The 25,191-nt window shown below is 41.6% G+C and overlaps 2 protein-coding genes across 3 annotated transcripts in view; both read right to left on the minus strand.

Moving 5' to 3' along the window:
• The window catches only part of MARCHF3 (membrane associated ring-CH-type finger 3), a 148,839-nt gene extending 123,864 nt beyond the window's left edge, over nt 1-24,975 (minus strand). The window contains exon 1 of the mRNA XM_065599316.1: nt 24,849-24,975. The gene's annotated coding sequence lies outside the window, so the exon portion shown is untranslated. The remainder of the gene's footprint in view (nt 1-24,848) is intronic.
• On the minus strand, nt 8,099-24,988 carry C6H5orf63 (chromosome 6 C5orf63 homolog). Of its 2 annotated transcripts, XM_042854608.2 has the most exons (6): nt 24,849-24,986; nt 20,145-20,471; nt 19,349-19,544; nt 13,657-13,778; nt 9,639-9,695; nt 8,099-8,597 (listed from the first exon to the last, which is right to left on the minus strand). In XM_042854608.2, the coding sequence occupies exons 4-6, from the start codon at nt 13,768-13,770 to the stop codon at nt 8,418-8,420; spliced, it is 351 nt and encodes a 116-aa protein (XP_042710542.1). In that variant the 5' UTR covers nt 13,771-13,778; nt 19,349-19,544; nt 20,145-20,471; nt 24,849-24,986; the 3' UTR covers nt 8,099-8,417. The 2 variants fall into 2 exon arrangements, with proteins under 2 accessions (XP_042710542.1, XP_008169565.1); XM_008171343.4 differs by lacking the exons at nt 19,349-19,544; nt 20,145-20,471 and having other exon boundaries at nt 24,849-24,988.
• Nucleotides 24,989-25,191: the final 203 nt, after the last annotated feature.

A 25,191-nucleotide genomic window follows, 5' to 3' on the forward strand; every position in this document is an offset into this window, starting at 1 on the left:
TTGCTCAGGTTTCTCTTTAGCAAATCTGTAGTCAGCAGTTAAAACCTTGGATTTGGCAGGTCTGCAAAAGTGCATTGATGGTGCCTTGCAACCTGTGCTCTTAGAACAGCCCTGTGCATAAGAATGGCCCTACGAGTTCAGATCAAAGGTCCATCTAGCCCAGGCCTTGGCTACACTTGTGAGTTACAGCGCAATAAAGCCTCCCAGAGCGCTGTACTCACTCCCCGTCCACACGGGCAAGGCACGTACAGCGCTGTATCTTCACGGCTACAGCGCTGCTGGTACTCCACCTCCCTGAGAGGAATAACGTTTGCTGCGCCTTGGCTACAACTCCCGGGTATCAGTGTGAACAAGGAGTTAACTTACTGCGCTGTGATAATTCCCTTATCAAGTGGCCACTCTTCTCATTGTTGTGATCGGCTGCAGGAATGCAGAAGTGCTATTTCAAAGCTCCGTTTCAGAGAGAAAAAGCAAACATTTTGCTGTTTGCTTTGAGTGAGAATCATGGGGGGTTAGGGGGTCTGAACTTACAAGACAGTTTGCTGACATACTCTCAGCACGCCAAAAACCCTCTCTCTCCCCCCACACTCCCTGTCACACTCCACCCCACCCCCCCTTTTGAAAAGCATGTTGCAGCCACTTGAATTCTGGGATAGCTGCCCATAATGCACCACTCCCAATGCAGCTGCAAATGTGGCCAAGACAGTGCGCTAGCAGATGTCCATGTGGACAGACTGCAGCGCTTTCCCTACTCAGCTGTACGAAGGTGGGTTTAACTCACAGTGCTGTACAGCTGCAAGTGTAGCCATACCCCCCGTATCATGTTTTCCAACAGTGGCCAATGCCAGGTGCCCCAGAGGGAATGAACAGAACAGGTAATCATCAAGTGATCCATTCCTTGTCGCCCATTCACAGCTTCTGGCAAACAGAGGGTAGGGACACCATTCCTGCCCATCCTGGCTAATAGCCATTGATGGACATATTCTCCATGAATTTATTTATTTATTTTAACCCTGTTATAGTCTCGGCCTCCTCTGGCAAAGAGCTCCACAGGTTGACTGTGCGTTGTATGAAAATATACTTTCTTTTGTTTGTTTTAAATCTGCTACCTATTACTTTAATTTGGTGACCCCTAGTTCTTGTGTTATGAGAAGGAGTAAAGAACTTTCTTATTTACTTTCTCCACCCCAGTCAGATTTTATAGATCTCTATAATATCCCCCCCTTAGTCATCTTTGTTCCAAGCTGAAAAGTCCCAGTCTTACTAATCTCTCCTCATATGGCAGCCATTCCATACCCCTAATTTTTGTTGCCCTTTTCTGAACCTTTTCCAATTCTAATATATATATATATATTTGAGATGGGGTGACCACATCTGCATGCAGTATTCAAGATGTGGGCGTACCATGGATTTATATAGAGGCAATATGATATTTTCTGTCTTATCTATCCCTTTCTTAATGATTCCCAACATTCTGTTCACTTTTTTGACTGCTGATGTACATTGAGTGGATGTTTTTCAGAGAACTATCCACAATGACTCCAAGATCTCGTTCTTGAGTGGTAACAGCTAATTTAGACCCCATCATTTTATAAGTATAGTTGGGGTTATGATTTCCAATGTGCATTATTTTGTATTTATCAACATTAAATTTCGTCTGCCATCTTATTGCCTAGTCGCCCAGTTTTGAGAGATCTGTTTGTAGCTCTTCGTAGTCTGCCTGGGACTTAACTATCTTGAGTAGTTTTGTATCATCTGCAAATTTTGCCACCTCTGTGTTTACCCCTTTTTCCAGATCATTTGTGAATACATTGAATAGAAGTGGTCCCAGTACAGACCTCTGGGGGACACCACTATTTACCTCTCTCCATTCTGAAAACTGACCATTTATTCCTACCCTTTGTTTCCTATTTTAATCAGTTACCAATCCATGAGAAGACCTTCCCTCTTATCCCATGACAGTTTACTTTGCTTAAGAGCCTTTGGTGAGGGACCTTCTCAAACGCTTTCTGAAAATCTAAATACACAATATCCACTGGATCCCCCTTGTCCACATGCTTGTTGACCCCCTCAAAGAATTCTAGTAGATTGGTGAGGCATGATTTCCCTTTAGGAAAACCATGTTGACTCTTCCCCCAACAAATTATGTTCATCTATGTGTCTGACAATTTTGTTCTTTACTATAGTTTCAACCAGTTTGTCCGATACTGAAGTCAGGCTTACCAGCCTGTAATTGCCAGGGTCACCTCTGGAGCCCTTTTTAAAAATTGGCATCACATTAGCTATCCTCCAGTCATTTGGTACAGAAGCTGATTTAAATGATAGGTTACAGACTACAGTTAGTAGTCCTGCAATTTCACATTTGAATTCCCTCAGCATTGTTGGGTGAATACCATCTTGTCCTGGTGATTTATTACTGTTTAATTTATCAATTTGTTCCAAAACCTCCTCTAATGACACCTCAATCTGAGACAGTTCCTTAGATTTGTCATCTAAAAAGAATGGATCAGGTTTGGGAATCTCCCTCACATCCTCAGCCATGAAGACCGATGCAAAAAATTCATTTAGTTTCTCCACAATGGCCTTATCGTCCTTGATCTTATAACAACACTCAGTAACATCAGAGACGTTGTTGCTTGGTCACCTTGTCCTGCAGTGTTTCCTTTGGTGGAAAGAATTTTAATTCTGCTATTTCTCCTATGCCAGCCCCCACCCTCTAATTTGAAATGTACCTCAGTCTTCGTACCTGTACAGCCAGACAAGGGTGAAGAGGGTTTTTTTTCCTCAGAGGAGAGATTAGTAAGATTAGGACTTTTCAGCTTGGAAAAAGAAACGACTAGGGGGATATGATAGAGATCTATAAAATCATGACTGGTGTGGAGAAAGTTAATAAGGAAGTGTTATTTACTCCTTCTCATACCCCAAGAACTAGGGGTCACCAAATGAAATTAATGGGCAGGAGAGTTAAAACAAATAAAAGGAAGTATTTCTTCAGGCAACACACAGTCGACCTGTGGAACTCTTTGCCAGAAGATGTTGTGAAGGCCAAGACTATAACAGGGTTCAAAAAAGAACTAGATAAATTCATGGAGGATAGGTCCATCAGTAGCTATTAGCCAGGGTGGGCGGGGATGCAAAACCATGCTCTGAAGTGCCCCTAGCCTCTGTTTGCCAGAAGCTGGGAATGGGCGTCTGGGGATTAATCACTTACCTGTTCTGTTCATTCCCTCTGATGCACCTGGCATTGGCCACTGTCAGAAGCCAGGATACTGGGTTAGATGGACCATCGGTCTGACCCAGTATGGCCGTTCTTATGTTCCTTTCTCTGGTAAGAGACTGAGTCTCAGGGTGAGAATAGGGAGAGTAGTAATGGTTTCTCAGGTAAATGTGGAGTGTTTAGCATTATATCTTGTACATAAAATAAAGTCTTTGAAAGGGGAGTTTTTTTCCAAAATAAATGGATAAAAGTACTCTTTTTCATTAGTCAGCAGGGAAATCTACCTCTCTCAAATCTAGGAGGTCTGCGTGCTCAAACCCACGTTCCTTGCATCCCCAATACTCCTATTTAAGTCAACAGACAGACAGCTGCAGCGGCACAGGAGCCAGCAAACAGAGCTGTAAACAGGGGAGTTTGAGTGGGAGTTTGCAAGGGGAGTTTGGGGGCAAGACTAAGAGGCAGGCAGAGGAACAGACAGGCTAGTGAAGGGAGTGTGCGGTGATCTAGCAGTGTTTTGGTGCTCGTTGGGGGTTTGTTTTGCTGTGGGTGGTGGTGGTGTGGTTTGTTTTGTTTCCCAGATTTACAGGATTTAGGTGGGAAGAACTTGTGGATCTAAAGATGGAAGAGGCCTGGAATTACTTTAAGTCAAAGTTGCAGAAACTATCAGAAGCCTGCATCCCAAGAAAGGGGAAAAAATTCATAGGCAGGAGTTGTAGACCAAGCTGGATGAGCAAGCATCTCAGAGAGGTGATTAAGAAAAAGCAGAAAGCCTACAAGGAGTGGAAGATGGGAGTGATCAGCAAGGAAAGCTACCTTATTGAGGAGGTCAGAACATGTAGGGATAAAGTGAGAAGGGCCAAAAACCATGTAGAGTTGGACCTTGCAAAGGGAATTAAAACCAATAGTAAAAGATTCTATAGGCATCTAAATAAGAAGAAAACAAAGAAAGAAGAAGTGGGACCGCTAAACACTGAGGATGGAGTGGAGGTTAAGGATCATCTAGGCATGGCTGTCAGGCTGGAGGGAGGTTACTAGTGGAGTTGCTCAGGGATCGGTTTTGGGACCAATCTTATTTAATCTTTTTATTACTGACCTTGCCACAAAAAGTGGGAATGTGCTAATAAAGTTTGCAGATGACACAAAGCTGGTAGGTATTGCCAATACAGAGAAGGACCGGTATATCATACAGGAAGATCTGGATGACCTTGTAAACTGGAGTAATATTAATAGGATGAAATTTAATAGTGAAAAGTGCAAGGTCATGCATTTAGGGATTAATAACAAGAATTTTTGTTAGAAGCTGGGGACGCATCAGTTGGAAGTAACAGAGGAGAAGGACCTTGGAGTATTGGTTGATCACAGGATGACTATGAGCCGCCAATGTGATATGGCCGTGAAAAAAGCTAATGCAGTCTTGGGATGCATCAGGTGAGGTATTTCCAGTAGAGATAAGGAGGCACTGGTGAGACCCCATCTGGAATACTGTGTGCAGTTCTTGTCTCCCATGTTTAAGAAGGATGAATTCAAACTGGAACAGGGACAGAGAAGGGCTACTATGATGATCTGAGGAATGGAAAACTTGTCTTGTGAAAGAAGACTCCAAGAGCTTGGCTTGTTTAGCTTAACCAAAAGGAGGCTAAGGGGAGATATGATTGCTCTCTATAAATATACCAGAAGGATAAATACCAGGGAGGGAGAGGAATTATTTAAGCTCAGTACCAATGTGGACACAAGAACAAATGGATATAAACTGGCCATCAGGAAGTTTAGACTTGAAATTAGATGAAGGTTTCTAACCATCAGAGGAGTGAAGTTCTGGAACAGCCTTCCAAGGGGAGCAGTGGGAGTAAAGGCCATATCTGGCTTCAAGACTAAGCTTGATAAGTTTATGGAGGGGATGGTATGATGGCATAGCCTAATTTTGGCAATTAATTGGTCTTTGACTATTAGCGGTAAATATGCCCAATGACCTATGATGGGATGTTAGATGGGGTGGGATCTGAGTTACTACAGAGAATTCTTTCCTAGGTGTCTGTCTGGTGAGTCTTGCCCACATGCTCAGGGTTTAGTTGATCGCCATATTTTGGGTTGGGAAGGAATTTTCCTCACATTGGCAGAGGCCCTGGGGGTTTTTCGCCTTCCTCTGCAGCATGGGGCACGGGTCACTTGCTGGAAGATTCTCTGCACCTTGAAGTCTTCAAACCATGATTTGAGGACTTCAATGGCTCAGACATAAGTTTGATACAGGAGTGGGTGGGTGAGATTCTGTGGCCTGCATTGTGCAGGAGGTCAGACTAGATGATCATAATGGTCCCTGCTGACCTTAAAGTCTATGATTCTATGAACAGAAATTTAGTATGGGAAAGCATAAGGAATGCAGAATCAGCTCTGATCCTGCCTAGGAGGAAGGGTTGGAGAGAGGCAACCTCTTATTAAGCTAGATTGATTTTATTTTAGGAAGTCCATCTGGTTGACCATTGTGAAGCTTCCATCTCCTCAGTACAAGTTACCCCAAGATAAGAATTTCATTTGTGGTCCATGGAAATAATGCTATTATAAATCTTGTTAGCATTCACATTAAAATACAAAGTATTAGAAAAATACCATGTGTAGTTAACAATAAAACTCCCCACTCTCAGTGTTAATAAGGCACAGACAAGTCATTATCTTCTGACCTGATCAGAAAGGTTTACTTTTGCTCCTGAGATTTCCCACACAGAAGATATCATAAAACCAAGGGAAAATACTGCTATCTTAGGGATAGCTATGACTTGTTGACTATTCCAAGCTCTGCCACTGACTAATCTTGTGAAACAGGGCAAATCTCATAACTTCTTTATGCCATTTGTAAAATAGGGGTAACAATGCTTTGTCTTTTTGAAATTTACTGATGAAATGCGCTATACGGTGCTATTATTTTATCACAAAAAACTAATAGGGAAAAACTCTGGCTCTGTGAAATTTTCGTATATTGTGGAAAGGAACCAATTAGCACTTGTGTGCTGACAGAGGCAGTTCAGACCCATGTTTTAAAGGCACCCTCTCAATATGCTTCTTTAAGGGGTAGCCTAAATGTTATAAAGTCTCCCTGGCCTTGCACAAATACAAAGAAATTACTTCCCTTCTAAGAACACCCCCTCGGTGGTTGAATATGACTATGGGTGGGGCAGACCTGTTTTTCAACATCCAGTGCAGGAAGGGTGCTTTGATACAATGGGTGTTGAAACCAGTTGTGAATTTGGTTGCGGGGGGGGGGATGTTAAGATACAATGCCTTTAATTTGGCCCTGGTGCAATCACTTACACCTGTGCAAAGTTCTGACGTGCTAATATTTTCCAGACCCTTTGTACTTGCTTTGCTCAGGTATAAGTGGTCATGCCAGGGGCAAGATAGCGGAGAATCAAAGCCAAGGAAGTAGCAGAGTGGACCTAAGAATAAAAAGGGGAAGAAGTAGTTTATCAAAGGCCAGGGTGATAGGGTGTTATACAGATGTAACAGCTGGGTATATGCTCAGACTCATGAGGTAACAAGCCCTTCTGTTACCTTCTATGTCAAATGGCTAATCTGAGTTGTTGAGGGAGAATTCTCCAAAATAAGCCTATGCGAATGAGTTAAGTACATGTTTTTACTGTGGGTTTTTGTTAATTGAATATAGTTTCAATTACATTCCTGCCTCTTTCATTAATGATGCCAACCTTTCTGCAGGACTCAGGAGGCACAGATTTCTGAAGTTCTGTGACTCTGAAAACTAGTGTGAAATTCTGTAGTGAATGCTTGATCTTAATTTGGTAAGTCTGTCTGGTGCTTAGTGTGTGTGTGTCCTTGTTTGGAATTTTCTTAAGGATTGAAAATGAAGAAGACCCACCTTTTGATAAGACAGGCTTCTTGTTTAATTTCCTAATTCTGGAAGGTGCTCAGATACAACAGTGCTGAAGAAAACAGAAATGTAGTAATTACGTTACTTTTTGGATGGATGGATTGATTAAATAGACTGAAAAAAATCACTTTTCCAGTACTATTTAGTTAGTACTATGGACTGTTCAGCCTAAAGGACAACAATTAACTTTCTCAATTCATCCTCCTACTTAAATATATTTAAAGAGTTCTATCTACCCACATTATTCTTTTCTGCTCTGTGATGCAAAAATGCACTAGTAGAAGCTTGCCAGTCCTAAATTAAGATACAGTGAAGTCACAGATGGGACTAAAATGTCATTTTCTTGTGTTCTGTCAGAGAACGTAAGGGCCAATCTACACTACCGAAAAGACTGTTAACCCTTAATCCAAGTACTGTTCCTATAATACGATTAGAGAATCGTGTTTTCTCTGCCCCCTGGCAAATTAAGAAAAAGCCCTGGTATGACAGGGGCATCCCTAATTGTGGCAGAGAACCGCATGCTAGCATGTTTTCTTTTTAATAGTGTAGCCTGAGCCTAAGGGAAAAGCTACCTTATCTCATGCCAGCAGATTTACAAGGAAACTCTTAGGGTGTTTTAATTCCAGAGAGTAACATGAAGGTGGCAGCTAGCACAGAAAGGCATGTTTGCGGTGTTAATCTTATTTTAAGGAAAAATTGGGCCTCTTGGTTCAATTTAACTTTCACTTATACTTTTACTTGAGTACTAAAGAGCTCAAATCTCCCTGTTTACAATAAGCGGACATTTTAGGCTTAAGTGTAACATGTTCATCCCATTTAAAAAAAAAAACATTCAGTTTTCACGAGTGAATAACAATTAAATCCAGGTCTCTATAAGGTATAATTCTATAAAGAGTATAAGTTTGATTTTTTTTTATCCCCCTTCCCACTTATAACAGCTCTCACCTCTACATCAAAATGAGCATTTGGGATGAAAGTCTTACAGAAGAAGCTTCATACAGACATAACTTAAACATTCCTTTATTGTCAGTGCAGGGTGTATTAATGATCTGAAAGTGTATTTCATTTTATCTGCTGCTGTGGAATAGCACTTATTCTCTCATTGAAAAACAAAACCATCTAGGATAGCAGATGAAGAGTTGCTATTCAGTCAGATGAGCTTCATCATTACTACAAAATGGAATATAAATCAAATAACTAAAATTTGAATGTTAAATATGTACATTACATTCCAAAGAAAATGTGGTTTGATAATGTATGCAACAGTTTCAAACCATTTGTTCAAAATCCCTTCAATCCAGTCTCAGAATAGCTGCATTTCCTTCATTGGTTTTCACCATTTTGAAACTCTAGCTTCACAAGCTGGTTCTCAAATTTTTTAACATCTACCTGATGCTTCATTAGGAACTGCCCATTTAAATGGAAGACAGGTATGTCATACTTATATCTTTCATACCACACTGCGTTCTCTGGAAGGGTGATATCCACTTCCTGCAAAATAAACTTTGAAAGAAAAGAACTAAATGTTAAACATTTTATAACATTGGACACTTTAAAAAAAATAGCTGCTGTCTTTCATCACATTTCAGATTTACTTTAACAAAATGGGTCACATTTTCAGCAGGCCTGTAAATTTGCCCTGGCATGGAAACACAGATTTTGCAGGCAGAAAATGGATGTAGCCACAAACTTTGCTTGTGTACTTCCAACAACCATCTGAATGTTTAGCCCAGCATGGTTCCCTGGATTCCCAGTGAGAAACTGTACCACATATGATCTTAGTCATTTTCTTTCTGCAGGTGGGTCAACAGGCATTTTCTGTTTTGCTCACGGGTGCAGCATTTCTTTGTGTCTACTACTGCTGGCACCACTTGCTCTAAATTCAAGCAACTGGGGTTCAAAAACTGGTCAAAGTGCACTACAGGCAGCTGACAGAATATTAGTTGGAGAGGATGGTGGGAAAGTACTCTCAAGTGACACAGGGCAAAGAATATTTGATGGACCTGTCTCACAACAGTTTTGCTGCAAACTGCATTATAAACCTGAGATATATGTATATTCTAGTACAGTGGATCTCAAACTTTTGTACTGGTGACCCTTTTCACATAGCAAGCCTCTGAGTGCAACCCTCCCCCCTTATAAATTAAACATTTTTTTATATATTTAACACCATTAGAAATGCTGGATGCAAAGCAGGGTCCAGGGTGGAGGCTGACAGCGCGTGACCCCCCATATAATAACCCCATGACCCCCTGAGGGGTCCCAACCCCCCATTTGAGAACCCCTGTTATAGTAGCAAAAGCTTTTTAAATAGCTACAACATTGTATTCATTGGTTTAGTTTGTTAACACTTCCTTGAGCCACAGAGTCTGAAAATACTTTTGAATAATGAGTTTTAGGAAATCAGTGCTAAAACTTTCTTGAAAAGGTTGCCCAAGACAAACTAATGGATGCAAATAACATCAAGCGATTTTTCTTTTACAAAGAAAGGTCCCCTAGAAACTATTCTTTCTATATAATATACACAGTATTGTATTTCATTACCCTGTTTTTATATGGCTCAAGCACTTCTTTTGCTTCATCACACAGAGGGCACGGGTTCTAAAGGAAAATATGCAGATCATCTTAAAAGAATAAGACATGCAGATTATTCTGTTAACTTGTTTCTAGGTATGTTGCATGCTATCATTACTCCAAATGCTGGTTCTCTCCTCATTGCCACATCATTTTCAAAATCTCACTTTAATCTGCACAGCATAGATTGCAAGAGTGTAAATTCTTTTTTATATAAGTAATAAAAAGGAAATCTCCCTTTTCATCCGGTCAACACCTCTAAGATTTTTGACTCTACCTTTAATTTGTGACTACAATAAAAATATTTTTGAAATGTTGCAAGTTCTAAAAGCTGACACAGCTGCATGGTTCTGAAGGCAAGTTATAGGATAGTCATAGGGTTGATTTCTACAGTCACTTCCCCAATGTATAACTGGAAAACTTTATTGACTTCCCTGGAGTCACTCCAGATACACAGCAGTGTACATTATTTGGCATATAGTAATTGAACACAAAATATAGTCAGGAAAAACATGATAGTTCTGTCTCTTTGCCATGAAGTACTGTTCACAGATGGAAAATGTCTATTCCTTTCCTCCCTCCCCAAAGCTTTCTTAGGGTATGTCTAACCTCTGCACACCTTTTGCTGTGTAGTCTACCAGAGCTAGATTGAATTCAGCTTGTGAGTAACAGCAGTGAAGACAATGCAGTATAGGCTTCAGCGCAGATAATACAAGCGCAGCATGGACCCTACCTAGATACACACTTGGCTCACTTGCCTGTGCTGTGCTCTCTTCACTGCTATTGTTACCTGTGCCAGCTGGAGTCAAGCTAGTTTGGGTAGGGTCAAGTAGGCTAGATTGTGAAGACACACCCTTAATGTTTGAAACCCTATGCAAGGTGCTAAAGGACAAGTTTGGGGTGCAGCTGCTGTTGTTTGTAACTCATGGAAGAGCTGATGATGGTGAATCAGCTGAGTGTATGTGTTATTGAGAAGGGCTGACAGAATTTTGTTGCATGTAATCTGTTGTAACAGACTAGACTCTTCAAACTAAACCTACGGGATGCTCAACTCTTTATGGCTTATCACTGAAAGAAAGATTGCTAAGGTAGTGGAGCTGGTAAAATGAGCTGATAGGGGCAGAAAGGCAGACAGAGATGCACCATTTCTCCTTACTAAGGGCTTGGCTACACGGTGCTTTACAGCGCTACAACTTTCTTGCTCAGGAGTGTGAAAAAACACCCCCCCTGAGCGCAGCAAGTTACAGTGTAAACAGTACCCCAGCGCTGCGCCGCTCCCAGCGCTGTAAGCTAATCCCCTCGTGGAGATGGAGTACCTGCAGTGCTGGGAGAGCTCTCTCCCAGCGCTGGCGCGCAACTACACTCACACTTCAAAGCGCTCCCGCAGCAGTGCTTTGCAGTTTCGAGTGTAGCCACGGCCTTAGGGCTTGTCTAAGCATGCAGGTTGCACCATTAGAATTTGAATTGGTTAAAGACCTGACTTAGTTAAAACAGTGCAACTTGGTGCTTGGATACTCCTATCAGTGTAGCTATACATTTACAGGCACAATTTAAACCAGGTTTATACTGATATAAGATTGTCCACACACAAATTTGCACCAGATTAAAGGCAGAATCACACCTTTAAGTTAACTGGGGAAACTGTGTATTTAGACCAAGCTTTTATCAGTTTGAATTCACACTTTCAGTTATTTTGATGCAAGTCTGTGTGGGGACATTTATTTTGGATTAAGGGTCAATTATTTTGATTGAACTACAGTTAAATAAACCAAGCCTTGTATTGAAATAAGTAAAGGTTTGGATCTAAAACTATTTAGCTATTTCATTTCCAGCCTGTGCATGTGGACAAGTGCTAAGTAACAAAACAAGTCATGGCACTTGACTCCTTTAATAAAGCCAGCACTGAGTTCCAATGAGAACCATGCCCAGAAATAATTCTGTGCTCTGACTAGCCAAGAGTCTCTGCAAACAGACTTTAAACTGCTTTAATGGGACATTCAGCAGCTTGCATATATGTTCAAGTGACCTAGCTGCAAACAGAATTTGAATTTAATACAGAAGAGAGATCCAGATGTGCTGGGCAACAGAAGAGGCTGAAAGGAGAAGTTTTTATTTATACAATACATTCTCACTTATGCTGAGCCTCATTCATACTTACTCCTGTCCTTACTTAAAAAAAAAAAACCAAAAACGAACCCAAGCCTGGGGTGAATGGGGATAAACTGAGAGCACAAATCGGTCTATTAAAAGCAGCCTGCAGTGTAGTGAGATCTTGTTTTGTAAATGCCAGTGCTATGACACGTTCTGTGAGACGTGAAAAGAACTTTACCTTAAGCATGTATTCAACAAAAGAGGCCAGTTTAGAAAACTGTTTCAACTTTGCTATCAGAAATTTGGTCACAGAATTTCAAATTGCTAATCAGTATGTATGCACAATAATCATGCAAAAGAGCTTTTTCCAATTATTAATTTCTAAAATGAATGCCAATACTGCCTACGTTATTGCCCTTTGGATTATGAAAAAGCACAGTGCTGGATCAGATGGCAGAGACAGAGCTGGGACTTTAAAGTATGTTTCCTCTCATAACATACATTCCACTGATTAAGAAATAAGTGCTGACTTTTCTTTTTCCAGAAAGTCTGCACTTTTGTTATATAATTTCACTTTTTTCCAGGTTGGGTAGAAAAAAACAAACATTACTCAATGATGAGGAAGCCTCATCTTCTCTCAGAAAATTCACACTTTTTTCATTTTATTTAAAATTCAAAACAGTTTACACTTACATAGAAACTTTCATCTGAGAGCATTTTGCAATCTGTATACATGCACCAGTATCGGACTCCTGAGTCATCTCAGGACCTATATGTAAATACGTGGTAGAGATCATCCTCGAATCGAGGGATCGCCAATCAAAATCAATAACTAACATGCCACAAAAACAATGTACAGAAGGTAAAACTTTAGCCAAAGGCACCAAATGAAACTCCTTCCTATGAAAAGTGAAGTGGGATCATTAATACTTCTGCAAAGAACACAGGATCTCAGTTAAAGTTCTACACTGAAATGTGACTATATACAAATAGCTCCCATTCCTGCTTAACTGATGTGCTTGCTGGGTGCATTCAGAGTCCTATCTGCTCAATCTTCAGACAGAAACTACTTATTGCTTTTTACTCCTGTTAGCACTGCAGAGCCACCAAAGCAAAGAGGGAATGGTTGGGTTTTATTTCTCTTGGTGTATCATTGATAGAACTAACGTTAAACCTTTTCAGGCCGACTGACACGGATTTTGCCCAGGTGTCATTGAGGGCCTAATTGGCCATCAACACTTCTGTTAGGATAGAGATATATGATAAATAAAGAACTCACCTTTACCTTCCAATCCCAGGTCAAGCCACTTAAGGTGTACTCTACACAGTAGCTGGGAGGGTGCTTCCCGGTATGGGCAGGCACTTGTGCTAGCTTTATTTGAACTAATGTGCTAAAGATAGTGTGGCCGTGACAGCACTGGCAGTAGCTTGGACTACCCATCCAAATATGTACGTGGGGGTTGGGCATGATTGTACTTGGGTGGCTAGCCCAAGCAGCCTTCCATGCCACTATGGCCCCACTGTAATTTTAGCAAGCTAGCTTGAGCAGAGCCAGCATGCCTGTCTGCTTATGCTGAGAAGCGCCCTCCCAGCTGCTGTGTAGACATATTCTTAAATAAAAGAACTTTTAACTTGTAAACTGGGTCCACAGGCTAAGGAGTCACTGAGCCACAATAATCCTACAGCTCCCTCTCGCCACTTCTAGAGTCATAGAGTAGAACCAAACTATAAGGTCTCACCCAAACAATGCCCACACAGTAAGCTGCATGGAACTAAATCTCTCTACCTCTAAAAGATTAAGGGCTGAGCCTTTCCGTCTGGGATCTATTTGAACCTACAGTTCCTGGAAGGCTGATATTTAGGCCCTCCTGTCTGGCTTTACAAACTAATTTTTTACCTTGGTGAACAAAGTTAACACTGGTATATTTGTAGTGGCTGCACATAGTCGTCTCCATAGTGGCCTAGAAGAATATTTTGCTAGCTGCTTTGCCGTACTCTCAAACCTAAGCATCTTTTATCCTGTTAAAACAAAAAACAGAAATTACATGCATAGTACGGTTTAATATTTCACTAAGCTATAGCTCAGAAAATCCAATAATAAGGCAGAAGTGGTGGTTCCATGGGAGTTCTGAAATACAAACTCAAGCAAACCATTTTCACAACACTTCTGTGTTCACAGCCTCCACATATTAATCTTAAAAAAAAAAAAAGTTTATGATGCAGCAGCCATATTATCAATTTAATGTAATCCAAGAAGCTCTATTTAAAATTTAGATTTCATTTTCTTGCTGCAGTGCCTTTGCTAAATTCTCTAACACAATGCTGACATAAATACATTACAATGTTTTAACTAGACATATGCCAGTAAGAATTACACAATACTAACAGAATGTAAAGTGCTATGCTTTGAACCGCTATAATCTTGCTGATTTGCTTGACACAAAATATTCTACTTACGCAAAATTATTCCATCAAACTAGTTCTGTATCTAATCAGAATGTTAAAATAATGCTTCCTGCAGCAAGTAAAAAAAACAACAAACTACAGTCAAGATGATTTAACGTTAAGAGCGTGCAAATTGTCTTGTTCTTTCTGCAAGAGCAAACTAATTGATGAAAGATGTTGATGGCTTTAGTCTGTTTGGTTGTGGTTTTTTTAAGTGAAGTTAGTGCAGGTGCAGTATGCCATATTGGATACTGAAAACCTTCACCCATACAAGAGCATGAATAGCAATACTGCTTTCTCCATAATAGCCTACCAATGAGTCTTAACCTTGGTTTCTAAGGATCACCTGTAGGATTGAGAGACTTCTTTATACTCCATGCCTATTCATTCTTTGGCCTCTGTGTTACGATTGTCAGCAAAGATGTCAATTCTGATGGTGGTTATTGTGGATATCTATTCATTAGAAACTGCACTAGGACCACCCACACATTTTACATAGAGTCAAATCCTACTGATCTTATTTGGACAAAATTTACATTGGCTTTTGCTAACTATAGATGACAACTTTATATTTCATTTGAATGTATTTGAAAGCTGTGTTAAGTGAGGGGCACAACACAGAGCAAAAGGAATACTAAGCTGTGTATGAAAAGCATATTCCAAGAACCCTATTAAATAGAACTGAGTTGAAGTGTGCCCTAAACTTGGAGCATTAATACTGCAAAGTAGGGCTCAGTCAATGTGTTAGGCGAGTTAAGAAAAACATGAAGTCCAGCTTCTTAAAGCTAAAGGAGCAGTTATTTCAAAGAAGAAAAGACTTTACAGAGAGGTAATTTGCCCAACAGACCCTCCCATGACACAAGAACAAAATAATATATTGGAAGAACTGTGAATCTGAACATTATATTAAGTTAGTTAATTTCCTTCCTAAATGAAAAACCATACCAATAGTGATCCATTATCCTGACTGCACTGTCTAGGACTTTTGTCTTTTTTTGGGAAGCAAGGTAAGAACAATTTGCCATGCTCCCAGGAGAGTCTTAAGCAGAACATGTGCCACAGATGAGAGTTATATCTGCTAAAAAAGTGAAGTTATGTCTAATGTGCTAAATCACAACCTTGCAAAAGTGGTTTATCTGTAACTTGATGGCCTACTTTCAGATGCTGGAAAAGAATTTGGACTTGTCACAAACATGCAAAAGAAGGAGTTTGAAATGAAATACATTGTAATGCACAGGCTGTTGTGATTGTGTTCCACTACTTCTTCAGGATGGAATCAGCTGCTCAACTGTGTGTCATATGCTCTATACTGCTAACAGACATTCTCTTGTAATTCAACTGGCAAGGTCTTCTGGAGCAGGAGGATCTGAGTTGTATCTTTGTTCTCACCACAAAGTTCCAGGTGAATGTTATACACAACACAGTGCCATTAGTGTTGACTAGAAGTCCGTAGGCAGTATGATGGGGTCTTCATCCTACACCAGCACCAAAAGGAAGCTGAGAAGGACCAATTAGTGTGATAGACCACATATGAGGGGTTTAGGCTGAAGAAGCAACACGATTGGTGGAAGAAGCTCAGCTGAACGGGTGTGGGCTGGGCTAGTATGAACTCAGGAAGCTGGCAACAGAAAAGGCTACAGCCAGGAAGTCTGCAGCCACCCTCTGTGTACTAGAGAGGAAAGAGTAGGAACCTAATCCCGAGAGAAGGGTGGACTTAGGAGAGAGAGGGGTGAAGAGGAAAACAAAGGCACTGGAATCTTTGTAGAAGAGAGGGGAGGCCAGGCCAAAATCAGATTCCTGTGCCCCTTCTCCCCTAACTCCTGCATTTCCTCCCCTACCCCCAGGTAGTTGGTCTGCTACCTCGAGCGGTGGCACATAGCTCCCTAGGAACCAGCTGTGCAGCACATCCTCCTCCTGCTCTTCCCACCAGCTGCCATCCAGCATCTGCAGCATTGCGATCAGCTCCCCCACTGCAAAGCGCAGCCCCTGCTGGAGCCACTCTGCACTTTCCCAAGCCTTGCAGTTTAGAGGGGCAATGCCTCCCTGCCTCCCCAAACTATGTCCATCTTAAAAAGTGGGCATGGTACCCTGACCTGCCTGATTCTGGTGCTGGTGGAAGAAAACCTATGGGAGGCAGAGTAGGGAGCAAGGTTGAAAACTGAGTAGAGCTTGGCTGCACTACATTGCAGGGTCCCTGGGCTGGAACCTGGGGTAGTGGGTGGGCCTGGGTTCCCTTACCAGCCACTGATAAAGTGGCAGATCTTGGGCAGCAGGTCCAGTGTGACTCTTTTCCCCAGAAGGAGAGTCTCCATAGTGACCTGGCTGGCTGAGTCACAAAAAAGAAGCTGCAACTTCTGGAGCGAGAGAGGGGTTGCAGAGAGAGAAGAAAATGGAGGAGAGACCACAGGGGGAGGCACTGGACAGCTATTCCCCAGGGCAGCTGGGAGGAGACACCACTGGCACTGAGTGAGTACCCCATGATAGGCAGCCACAAACTTGTTCTCTTGAGCCATTTGGCAATCTGTTTGTACAGGGTTTTACATAACTGAAGAGGTGAGCTTAGCAATGTGCAAATCTGATTGACAATAACTGGCCTCAGCAGTCATATTTAGGAATTTTTATGTCCACAATAGCAGTGAAAGTCTACCCAAAACTGGATATGTTTGGAATGATAAAATGCACATGTGGACCTACTTGCATCCAAGATAAAAATGTCAAATTAAATAGTTTGTATTCATTTTAAAACTTGGCAAAATACTTCTGCTACCAACCCAACAGCCAAATTTGTCATTAAAAATAATATTTAAATCTGTGGGTTTTTTTAAGTGAAACCAAGAAAGCAGTATTTTCTGAGTTCAAGAATAGGTCTTCATTGACCAATTATTATTGATGCTAATGAATCACTACACTGCCAACTCCTCAAGCCTATGAGTTGTGGTTTCCATAACATCCAATGCACAAGCAGTAATATTAACTTATGTGCAATTCAAATGAGTGAGCTTAAATGTCATTACTTATTAATAGGTGCTAGACACAGCCAAAAATGCTAAGGAAATTCAACCTTTATATTGCAAATCAAACTTGCATCCCACATGCCTTCCATGGAACTTACAGCCTTGTAGCCTAAAGAAGAGCAGAAGCCCTGGACTCCGGTTTATTTGCTTGTGTGGTGTGAGATAGTGGGGCCCTAGTCAGCAGTTATACTTATAAATTGGAAGTAACCCTATTAAAGTCAATGATCCCAATTGTGTGCTGTGTTCCACCCATTCTATGCTGCTCTATTGCCACACAGCATCTCTAAAACCTATATGGGGTTGGGGGAAGATGTCATCAGATGGTATAGAGCTGCCACAGCACAGAGGAGTCCTGAAGTCCCTGGTTCCCAAAATAGTCCTTTAGGGAAGCTAATGCAGGTTACAATAGCTGCCCCAACCTGTGCGACGGAACTGACTACAGCTCCTGAAGAACAGTTGAGGATCTGGCCTAGCGGAGGCTCTCTGGATTGGCTTCTGAGTTAATTCTCCTTCTGGTGAAATGAAACCAAGTTTTGGATAAAACCAAGTAATAGCTTATTGAATGTGCTGAAGGATAGATGGGGATGTAAAGTCTAGTTCCAGGAAGCAGCAAACTAATAAAAGGTAAGTACCCCAGATATTAACATCAATCATTGGGCCACATATATTCTCACCAATTCACACACGAATTCAGGTAACTCTTGGGCAGCTCTACAGTATCGATCTAACTTACATCACGCAGGGATGTGAAACCCCCTCCCCATAAGCAACGCAAGTTATGCGCTGTCCACACCAGCAATGTCGGCAGGAGACGCTCATGTCTTCACCAGACATGCTACAGCTGCATCAGTGCAGCTGCACCGATGTAGCACTGTAGTGCACACTTGCCCTGAATAGTATCTGGATTCCATAATGTGACCAAGCAGTCCCTAAGCCTGGTCTGCACCATTGGTAGGTAGAATGCACTGGTTCCACTGCTATGCAGAGTGCAAAAGTCCAATCTGTAACTTTCCTTTCCCTCTTGTAAACTGAAGTAGGGGAAGGATCATGTGGTGCAGATGCCCCACAGATTTCACTCAACGTGGGGAAAATCTGTGGCATGTGGGATTTTTTTTTTGTGGGGGTGTTTTTTAATGATGAAATTAAACTGCTAAACAATTAGTGAAAAACCTTTCAGTACAGTCATTCTGGGAGCACTTTTTGACATTTAAAGATCCTTCTCAGGATCAGCAATACCTAAACAGGAAGCAAAGGAGCTTGCTAATGCCCAAATCCCTTTTTTTCTCCATACTGTAAAGAGATGTTAATAACTTGACAAACATAATGTTTGGAAGATAAACTTGGCCTCTACTACATTCCAGAAAGACAAATTGGACGAATCTATAGTCTCCTCCAGCAAATAAATCCTAGTTTTCAGCATAAACTGTGACGCTGAAACTAACTTTAACTAGTTAATTAGCTGTTTATAAAGCTAAAGAAAAGATACGCATGTCTGACTTTTTTCAACTTAGTATTTTTAATAATGACATTTCGTTAAATAATCTCGTCTTCAAGACACTAATGTACTCTACCAACATGGCTCTGAATGTACTGTACCCATAATTATGAATATATTTGGATCTGACTAGTGAGGTCCACTTTTTCACGTTTCTCTGTGCATAGCCGAGTGTGCAGTTAATTACAGCAGTTGCATGTGCAGTTGCAGTGTTTGTGAATACTGTGTGGACATATAATTAAAATTTAAGACCGAGGATCCCGAGACACATTTGACAGAGCAACCGAGATTCCCTGGACAAATCACAAGTACCTTTATGCAAGGGACTGCACTGGTAACCTGTCAGGATCACATAAACTATGTTAAATTTGAATAAAAGAGCAGATTGCAGCTGCTCTAATCTAGATGTCTAATATGGATGCATGGCCAAAAAGAACAACCATGGAGGTAGATAGGCAAAAACAGGCTATCTTCACCTCTTTATTGCATACTAGCATAGCTGTTAGCACATTTCAGAAATCCATGGGCCACAGGCCAAACACTATTGCAGCTTTGTGTTTGTGATTGTGACTGTCCTAGAAAACTCAGAACTACACAATTACTGTTACAGAAATTATTGTATAATGGTTACATACTTATTCTCCATTTGATCTTCAGCCTGTAAATCTAGATCCACACGCTGAATATGGTAAAAAGAGCAGAAGTGGGGAAGAAGGCGCTATCTAAGCAGGAAAACATGCAGTCATTGAATGTAAGAAAACAGACTGGTGGCTCAGCTGGGTGCTGTATTTGAATAGCCTTTCTTCTAGAGTTCCTCATTCACACCTAGCTCTGGTCACAAAGGAAAATGAAATTGGTGTTAATCTGGTCCCTTTTACATGATATTTAACTTGTGAGATACTGGTATGAAGGATAGTCCCTCAAGCAGAGACAAAGGGCAGCGCTGGGATGAGGAATCCCAGTACCCAACAGTTGGAGTAAATGGGGGTGCTGAGGGACCTTACTTAGGGACTCTATCTCTTGTATGGTGTCTCAAATTTGAAGTTGCTGCTGCTTTCTCTCTCTCTCTCTCTCTTTTGCCCCACAACAAAGTCCCTCTTGGCTATGAGAAGGGAAGGGGGAACTTTTTCTATACTCCCTTCCTCATCCCCAGTTCTAGGTGCTTCTCCCTCCCATCCCCATGTTTTCGATTCCATTTGCATTAGCCTCCTCCATCCTAATTCCCTCCCCATCATTGTTTTCCTTTTCTCTTCTTTAGCCCCATTTTTGGGAACCTCCTTTTCTCATTTCTGGGGACTCTTCCTTTCTGAATCTCTCTGCCTAGCCTCTGCTACTACTCAGTTTTCTGGACCAGCAGCTAAGCAAAATTTACACAATTTGGTCAGTTTTACTCCTATCCAACTTATTATGAACAGCACCAGTGAAACTTACCAGACTTATCAGGTTCACTTTGCTGATGCCTCTGCTCATGAAAGGAACTTGCCAACTGACCATTTGTGAGTACATATTTAAAGTTTTGCCAGTGACCCATTATTTGATCCCCAAATGATGTTATGACTGGTAGTCTTGGCTCAAAAATGTGCGTGGTACTGGATTAGCAGTAGGCTTGGTAGAGTGCTCTTTCCTTTTCAGACAGAAGGTTAATAAATAGTAGGGGTGGAGTATTTTTCCTGGAATTCTAAACAAGTTAAAAGATCCTAAACGTACTGCAGTTCATAAAGTCTTGAAGTACTACTTTTTCCAAGGGCACACAGCATACTTTAAAAAAAAAAAAAAAGTCGTGAGAGAAAAAACAATTTTTATGTCAGAATTAATTCATTATACGCATATTCTGTAACACCATTTTAATATTCACTTCAATAGGAGACTGTTACAAAATCTGTGCACGCTGTTACAGAAAATGTTCTGAGAATAAACTATCAGCACAATCTCCCACATCTCTTCCCCCCCGCCCTTAATTATAAAACTTTAAGAAAATGCTTCAGTCCTACAGTACTCCATCCCAGGTGAGATTAAAGATATCATTTCATGGTAATGTAAAAGGACCTATGTTTGGTTGCAGACAATGGAATTACACCCTTAAAAATGTATTGAGTCAACATTCTTGACTTTGACCAGATATATATTCCAAATTCAAAGCATACTGACATACAGTATAATGCTGTAATAGCTGTGAAACACAGCTGTCTTTCTGAAAGACATGCAATCTTGTATATAATGGCTAGTTATCATAAAGTAGGATTTATGAGTTTTAAAGCACATTTTAAATGTCTTCATTTGAGCTATCAAAGAAAACTGTAGAGTGAAGTGATCCATTCTACTTCAAGAGGGGGGGAAAAGATTCTCAAAGAATTTTCTTTCCCATTGTCCTCCTTTCTTTTTGAAGATATTTTCTGAATTCTCAATATCCTCTACAGATTGGAAGTCAGATTTTATTAGAAAAGTTTCTCAGTCACTGTTAATAATAACTTGGCTAGCAAATGATCTACATGGGTTTGAGGCTTATGCTTTCTGTTAAAGGAAAGCATATGTTAAATATATAGACATGCCAAAATGCCTACTTTGCCATTTACAAATGACATTTACGCTACCTCTTGCTTAATCTGAATGTCCATTCCTATCACTTTGATTGCAATAAGTAGAGGATAAAGTTATCTAGAAGACCACTAAAGAGCATAATAAAAGCATATATAATGCACAGAAAGTTCTAGAATTTCAGTAACCACTTCTGAACAATACAAATGAGTTTGTCATGGATTTTATTTTCAGGGACAAATTTTGATAAAGTATCCAAGTTCTGCACAGAACTGCAAGTCTACTTGTGTATGCAACTCCCACAAATACACATTGAACAATGGACTGCCAAATGGCTAAACCTCTGTCTGCACACACAAATTGCTTGAATGTGTGCAAAACCATGCCACAATCATCTTTGTGCCCATCAGTGGGCCTCTACTTCTTAAAATACTTGGCCTCCAGTGTCTGTCTTGCCTATGCTCTGTTTTTTTTTATTATTATTTCCTTCAGAATTGTGATCTTCCTGTTGATCAAATGGATCTCTCCCAGGGCCAGTGATCAAGTTATTTGACCATAACTGCTGAAAATCAGAAATCAATTAAAGGCAGAAATTGTAGTACAGTATTGGGTAATCTAATTTATATTTTAATACAAATTATTTGTTTTTTATGGATTTGATCACATTGACCAGTGAAGGTAACTTAAGATAGCTACTATACATATTCTGTATGTAAGCATATAATTAGCAAAAACAGAAAGGTGGTTGTTTTATAACTAATGACAAGGCATAATAAGTGTGCTGGAAAAGGCTAAGATTTCTTTACATTAATACTAAGTGTATTTGCAAACATCTACATTATCAAAAATAAATATTTTATACAATAGCAGTTAACATTATTTGCAACACTAAGATGCATATTGTAGTCTGTACAATTTCATTTACTGATATGCTGTGTGCATCATCCTTCAATGAGGTCAGAACAAGTACTGGATTACAGAAAATGAATGCTGTTCTACTCTGAGAAGCAAGTTTACCAGACAAACAAGTTGCTTGTGTGCATGTAGTTATATCTACTTATGTCGTTGGTAAAAATAAGGGCCAAGATTTCCCATTTAGGGCACAATGGTAAAAATGTATGCTGCTGGTATACAATAGAGCTCACCCCATGGCTGTCAGGTGGAGTTGCACCAGTGCTAGACAACTATTGGGAGGATTTCTGATAATGTTTATGAATCAGTTTTCTCCTACCTCTCTAAAACCCTCCTTCAGTGTCTCCCCTCTGTTCGCTACACCTTATCTCTGGATAATCTCATCCACACACAGTCACCTACCATCTCTATGCAGATGATTTACAGATCTATCTTCTACTTCAGACCTGTCTCCTTTTGTCAGAACTAAAATCTTAGCCTGTCTCTCCCACATCCTCGTGGCTATCTCAGCTGTCAGCTCAAACTCTAAGAGAGTTCTTAGCTCCCCATCCCCACTTCTCATAAGACCTCCCAGCTATTTCCTTTCTTGATCACCGTGGACAACATCACCATTTCGACCTGTAACCTGGCTGTCAACTTTGCCTCATGCCTCTCTCTAAGTCAAGAACATAAGAATGGCTGTACTGGGTCAGACCAAAGGTCCATCTAGCCCAGTATCCTGTCTACCAACAGTGGCCAATGCTGGGTGCCCCAGAGGGAGTGAACCTAACAGGCAATGATTAAGTGATCTCTCTCCTGCCATCCAGGAGTCCTCATGCCCAGGCTATATCTAAGCATTGCAGATTCTTTCTACATAATATCCCTAAGATGCAGCCTTTCTGATCCATCCACACAGCTAAAACACAGGCTCTCATCTTGTGTCTCAGTTACTGCAACATCCTTTTCTGTGGCTTTGACAAATGCAATCTTGGCCTGCTCTTATCCAATCAGAATGCTACTGCAAAGCTTATGCTCTAATAAATTTGTTAGTCTCTAAGGTGCCACAAGTACTCCTGTTCTTCTTTTTGCGGATACAGACTAACACGGCTGCTACTCTGAAAACTGCAAAGATCATTTTCCTAGCTTGTCACTTTGACCATGTCACCCCTCTCTTTGCAACCCTCCACTGGTGTCCCCCTTTCTATCATATCAAATGTAAACATCACGTCTTCCCTTTCAAAGTCCTTTACAGACTATCCCTAAGGCTGCGAGTCTGTCACGGATTCTGTGACTTTCCGGAACCTCTGTGACTTCTGCAGTTGTGATGCAGCTGGCCCCTGGTCTGAGCAGCTGGAGCAGGCCTGAGGCCAGCTGCACCGGCCGCTGCTCACGCAGCCCCAGGCAGCTTGCCCCAGGGGATGCCAGAGCAGCCGAAGGGCCCCAGGCCACCTACCCCCAAAGCAGTAGTGGCACCCTGGAGCCCCCCCAAAGCAGCAGCAGCACCCCTGAGCCCCCCAAAACACCATTGGGGTATTTATAGTAAAAGTCATGGACAGGTCACCAGCTGTGAATTTTTGTTTATTGCCTGTAACCTGGCCATGACTTTTACTAAAAATACCCATGACTAAAACGTAGCCTTAACTGTCCCCACTCTACATAGCCACTCTCATTCAGCATTGAAAAGCCATCCCCTGTTTCCAACTGGCCCACAGTATTGGTCTCTATTGCTCACTTGTTTAATTTTCAAACATTCTTACTTCCATTATATGCCCTCATGCCTGTAAAGAACTCCCTACAAACATCCACAAGACTAACTCATTATCTTTTATCCTCCTCCTAAATCAGCTGGAAACTCCCTTTTCCCATGATGCTTATGAAACCTCCACAGGGGTTAAGCTGCTTGAGTACTGAGGCCACGGCCTGTAATATCGATTCCTTGAATTTCCCCAGCAGTCCGTCTGTATGCAGCTATCAGTTGCTGTCTTGTACTTAGATTGTAAGGTCCTTGGGGCAGCGACCCTCTTTGTGTTCTGTTTGTACAGTCCCTACCAGTAGGGTCTTGGTTCAAGACTGGGGCTCCTAGGTGCAACAATACAACTAACTCTGAATAATAAATTCTTAGTGGAAACAGGGTGTAGATGTGTCAGTCATGGGGAGCCTATGAAATCAATGGTGGAAAGACAAAGCGTCTCCAGACAGCCACTTCTGATTATTTATCACTTTGTGGCACTTAATTAAATCAGGCCTGCTCTCTATGGGGAGAAGACTGTAAAACTGCACACACATGCTGGTCACCGAGTCTGTGGTGGGTTTTCTTTGAAAACGAAACCTCCCTGCCTTTTGTGGAGTCATTTGTCAAACGCTCTTTTGCAGTATTTGCTCCGCGTCACACCAGCCCCAGTCAGTGAACGGTCTATCGCTAAGTACGTCAAAAGGACCTCTCTTGCTCTCACCTGCGTGGCCCAGGCTCGGGGCTATTAAGTTTACACCGGATTTGTTCTGGGGATATTCCACCGCCTCTTACACCGACACCCACCCGCTTGTGCAGACTCCGCTGCGTGCCCTGGTGCCAGCCCCAGCGCCCTGGTGGCCCCAGAAGGAAAGCGGGCGCTGCCGCTTGAAACCGGGGCCTCTTCTAGACAACCAAGCGAAGCGAAGCAGGGGCACCGCGGAGCTGCTAACACACCGATCCCGCGCCTGGCTACTCACGCGACTGCCGCTGCCCGGGGACAGAGCCTCCAGCTCGTGCGGCGCTGCCCGGCCCTCCCCGCTCCAACAGCAGCGACTGCTCCGCTCCCCCGGGGCACAGGAACTGACCAGCAGCAACTTCCTGACACTGCTGCTTGCATTGCACCCTCCACCGCTTCGGCGCCCGGGAGTTTACACTCAAATCTCCAGGCTCGCCCCGCCTCCTACCCTGTGCTAAGTTGTTGCTCCTTAAAGAACTTCTTTGCTCCGCTTTGTTTTCCTGCCCAGGGAAGGCTCCAGTCAGCTAATAAAATAAATACAAAGAAAGTGTAACCTTCACTCTGCATGGATTATTTGAAAGCAA

Source organism: Chrysemys picta, chromosome 6, assembly GCF_011386835.1.
Source record: "Chrysemys picta bellii isolate R12L10 chromosome 6, ASM1138683v2, whole genome shotgun sequence".
Taxonomy (NCBI): Eukaryota; Metazoa; Chordata; order Testudines; family Emydidae; genus Chrysemys; species Chrysemys picta.

Coding starts and splice junctions, on each gene's coding strand:
- C6H5orf63 (XM_008171343.4), bottom strand. CDS start 13,770: ATGCTTAGGTTTGAGAGTACGGCAAAGCAGCTAGCAAAATATTCTTCT. Junction 9,696..13,656: donor TGTTAACTTTGTTCACCAAG/GTAAAAAATTAG, acceptor ATTTTCCTTTAG/AACCCGTGCCCTCTGTGTGA. Junction 8,598..9,638: donor TTGAGCCATATAAAAACAGG/GTAATGAAATAC, acceptor TTTCTTTCAAAG/TTTATTTTGCAGGAAGTGGA.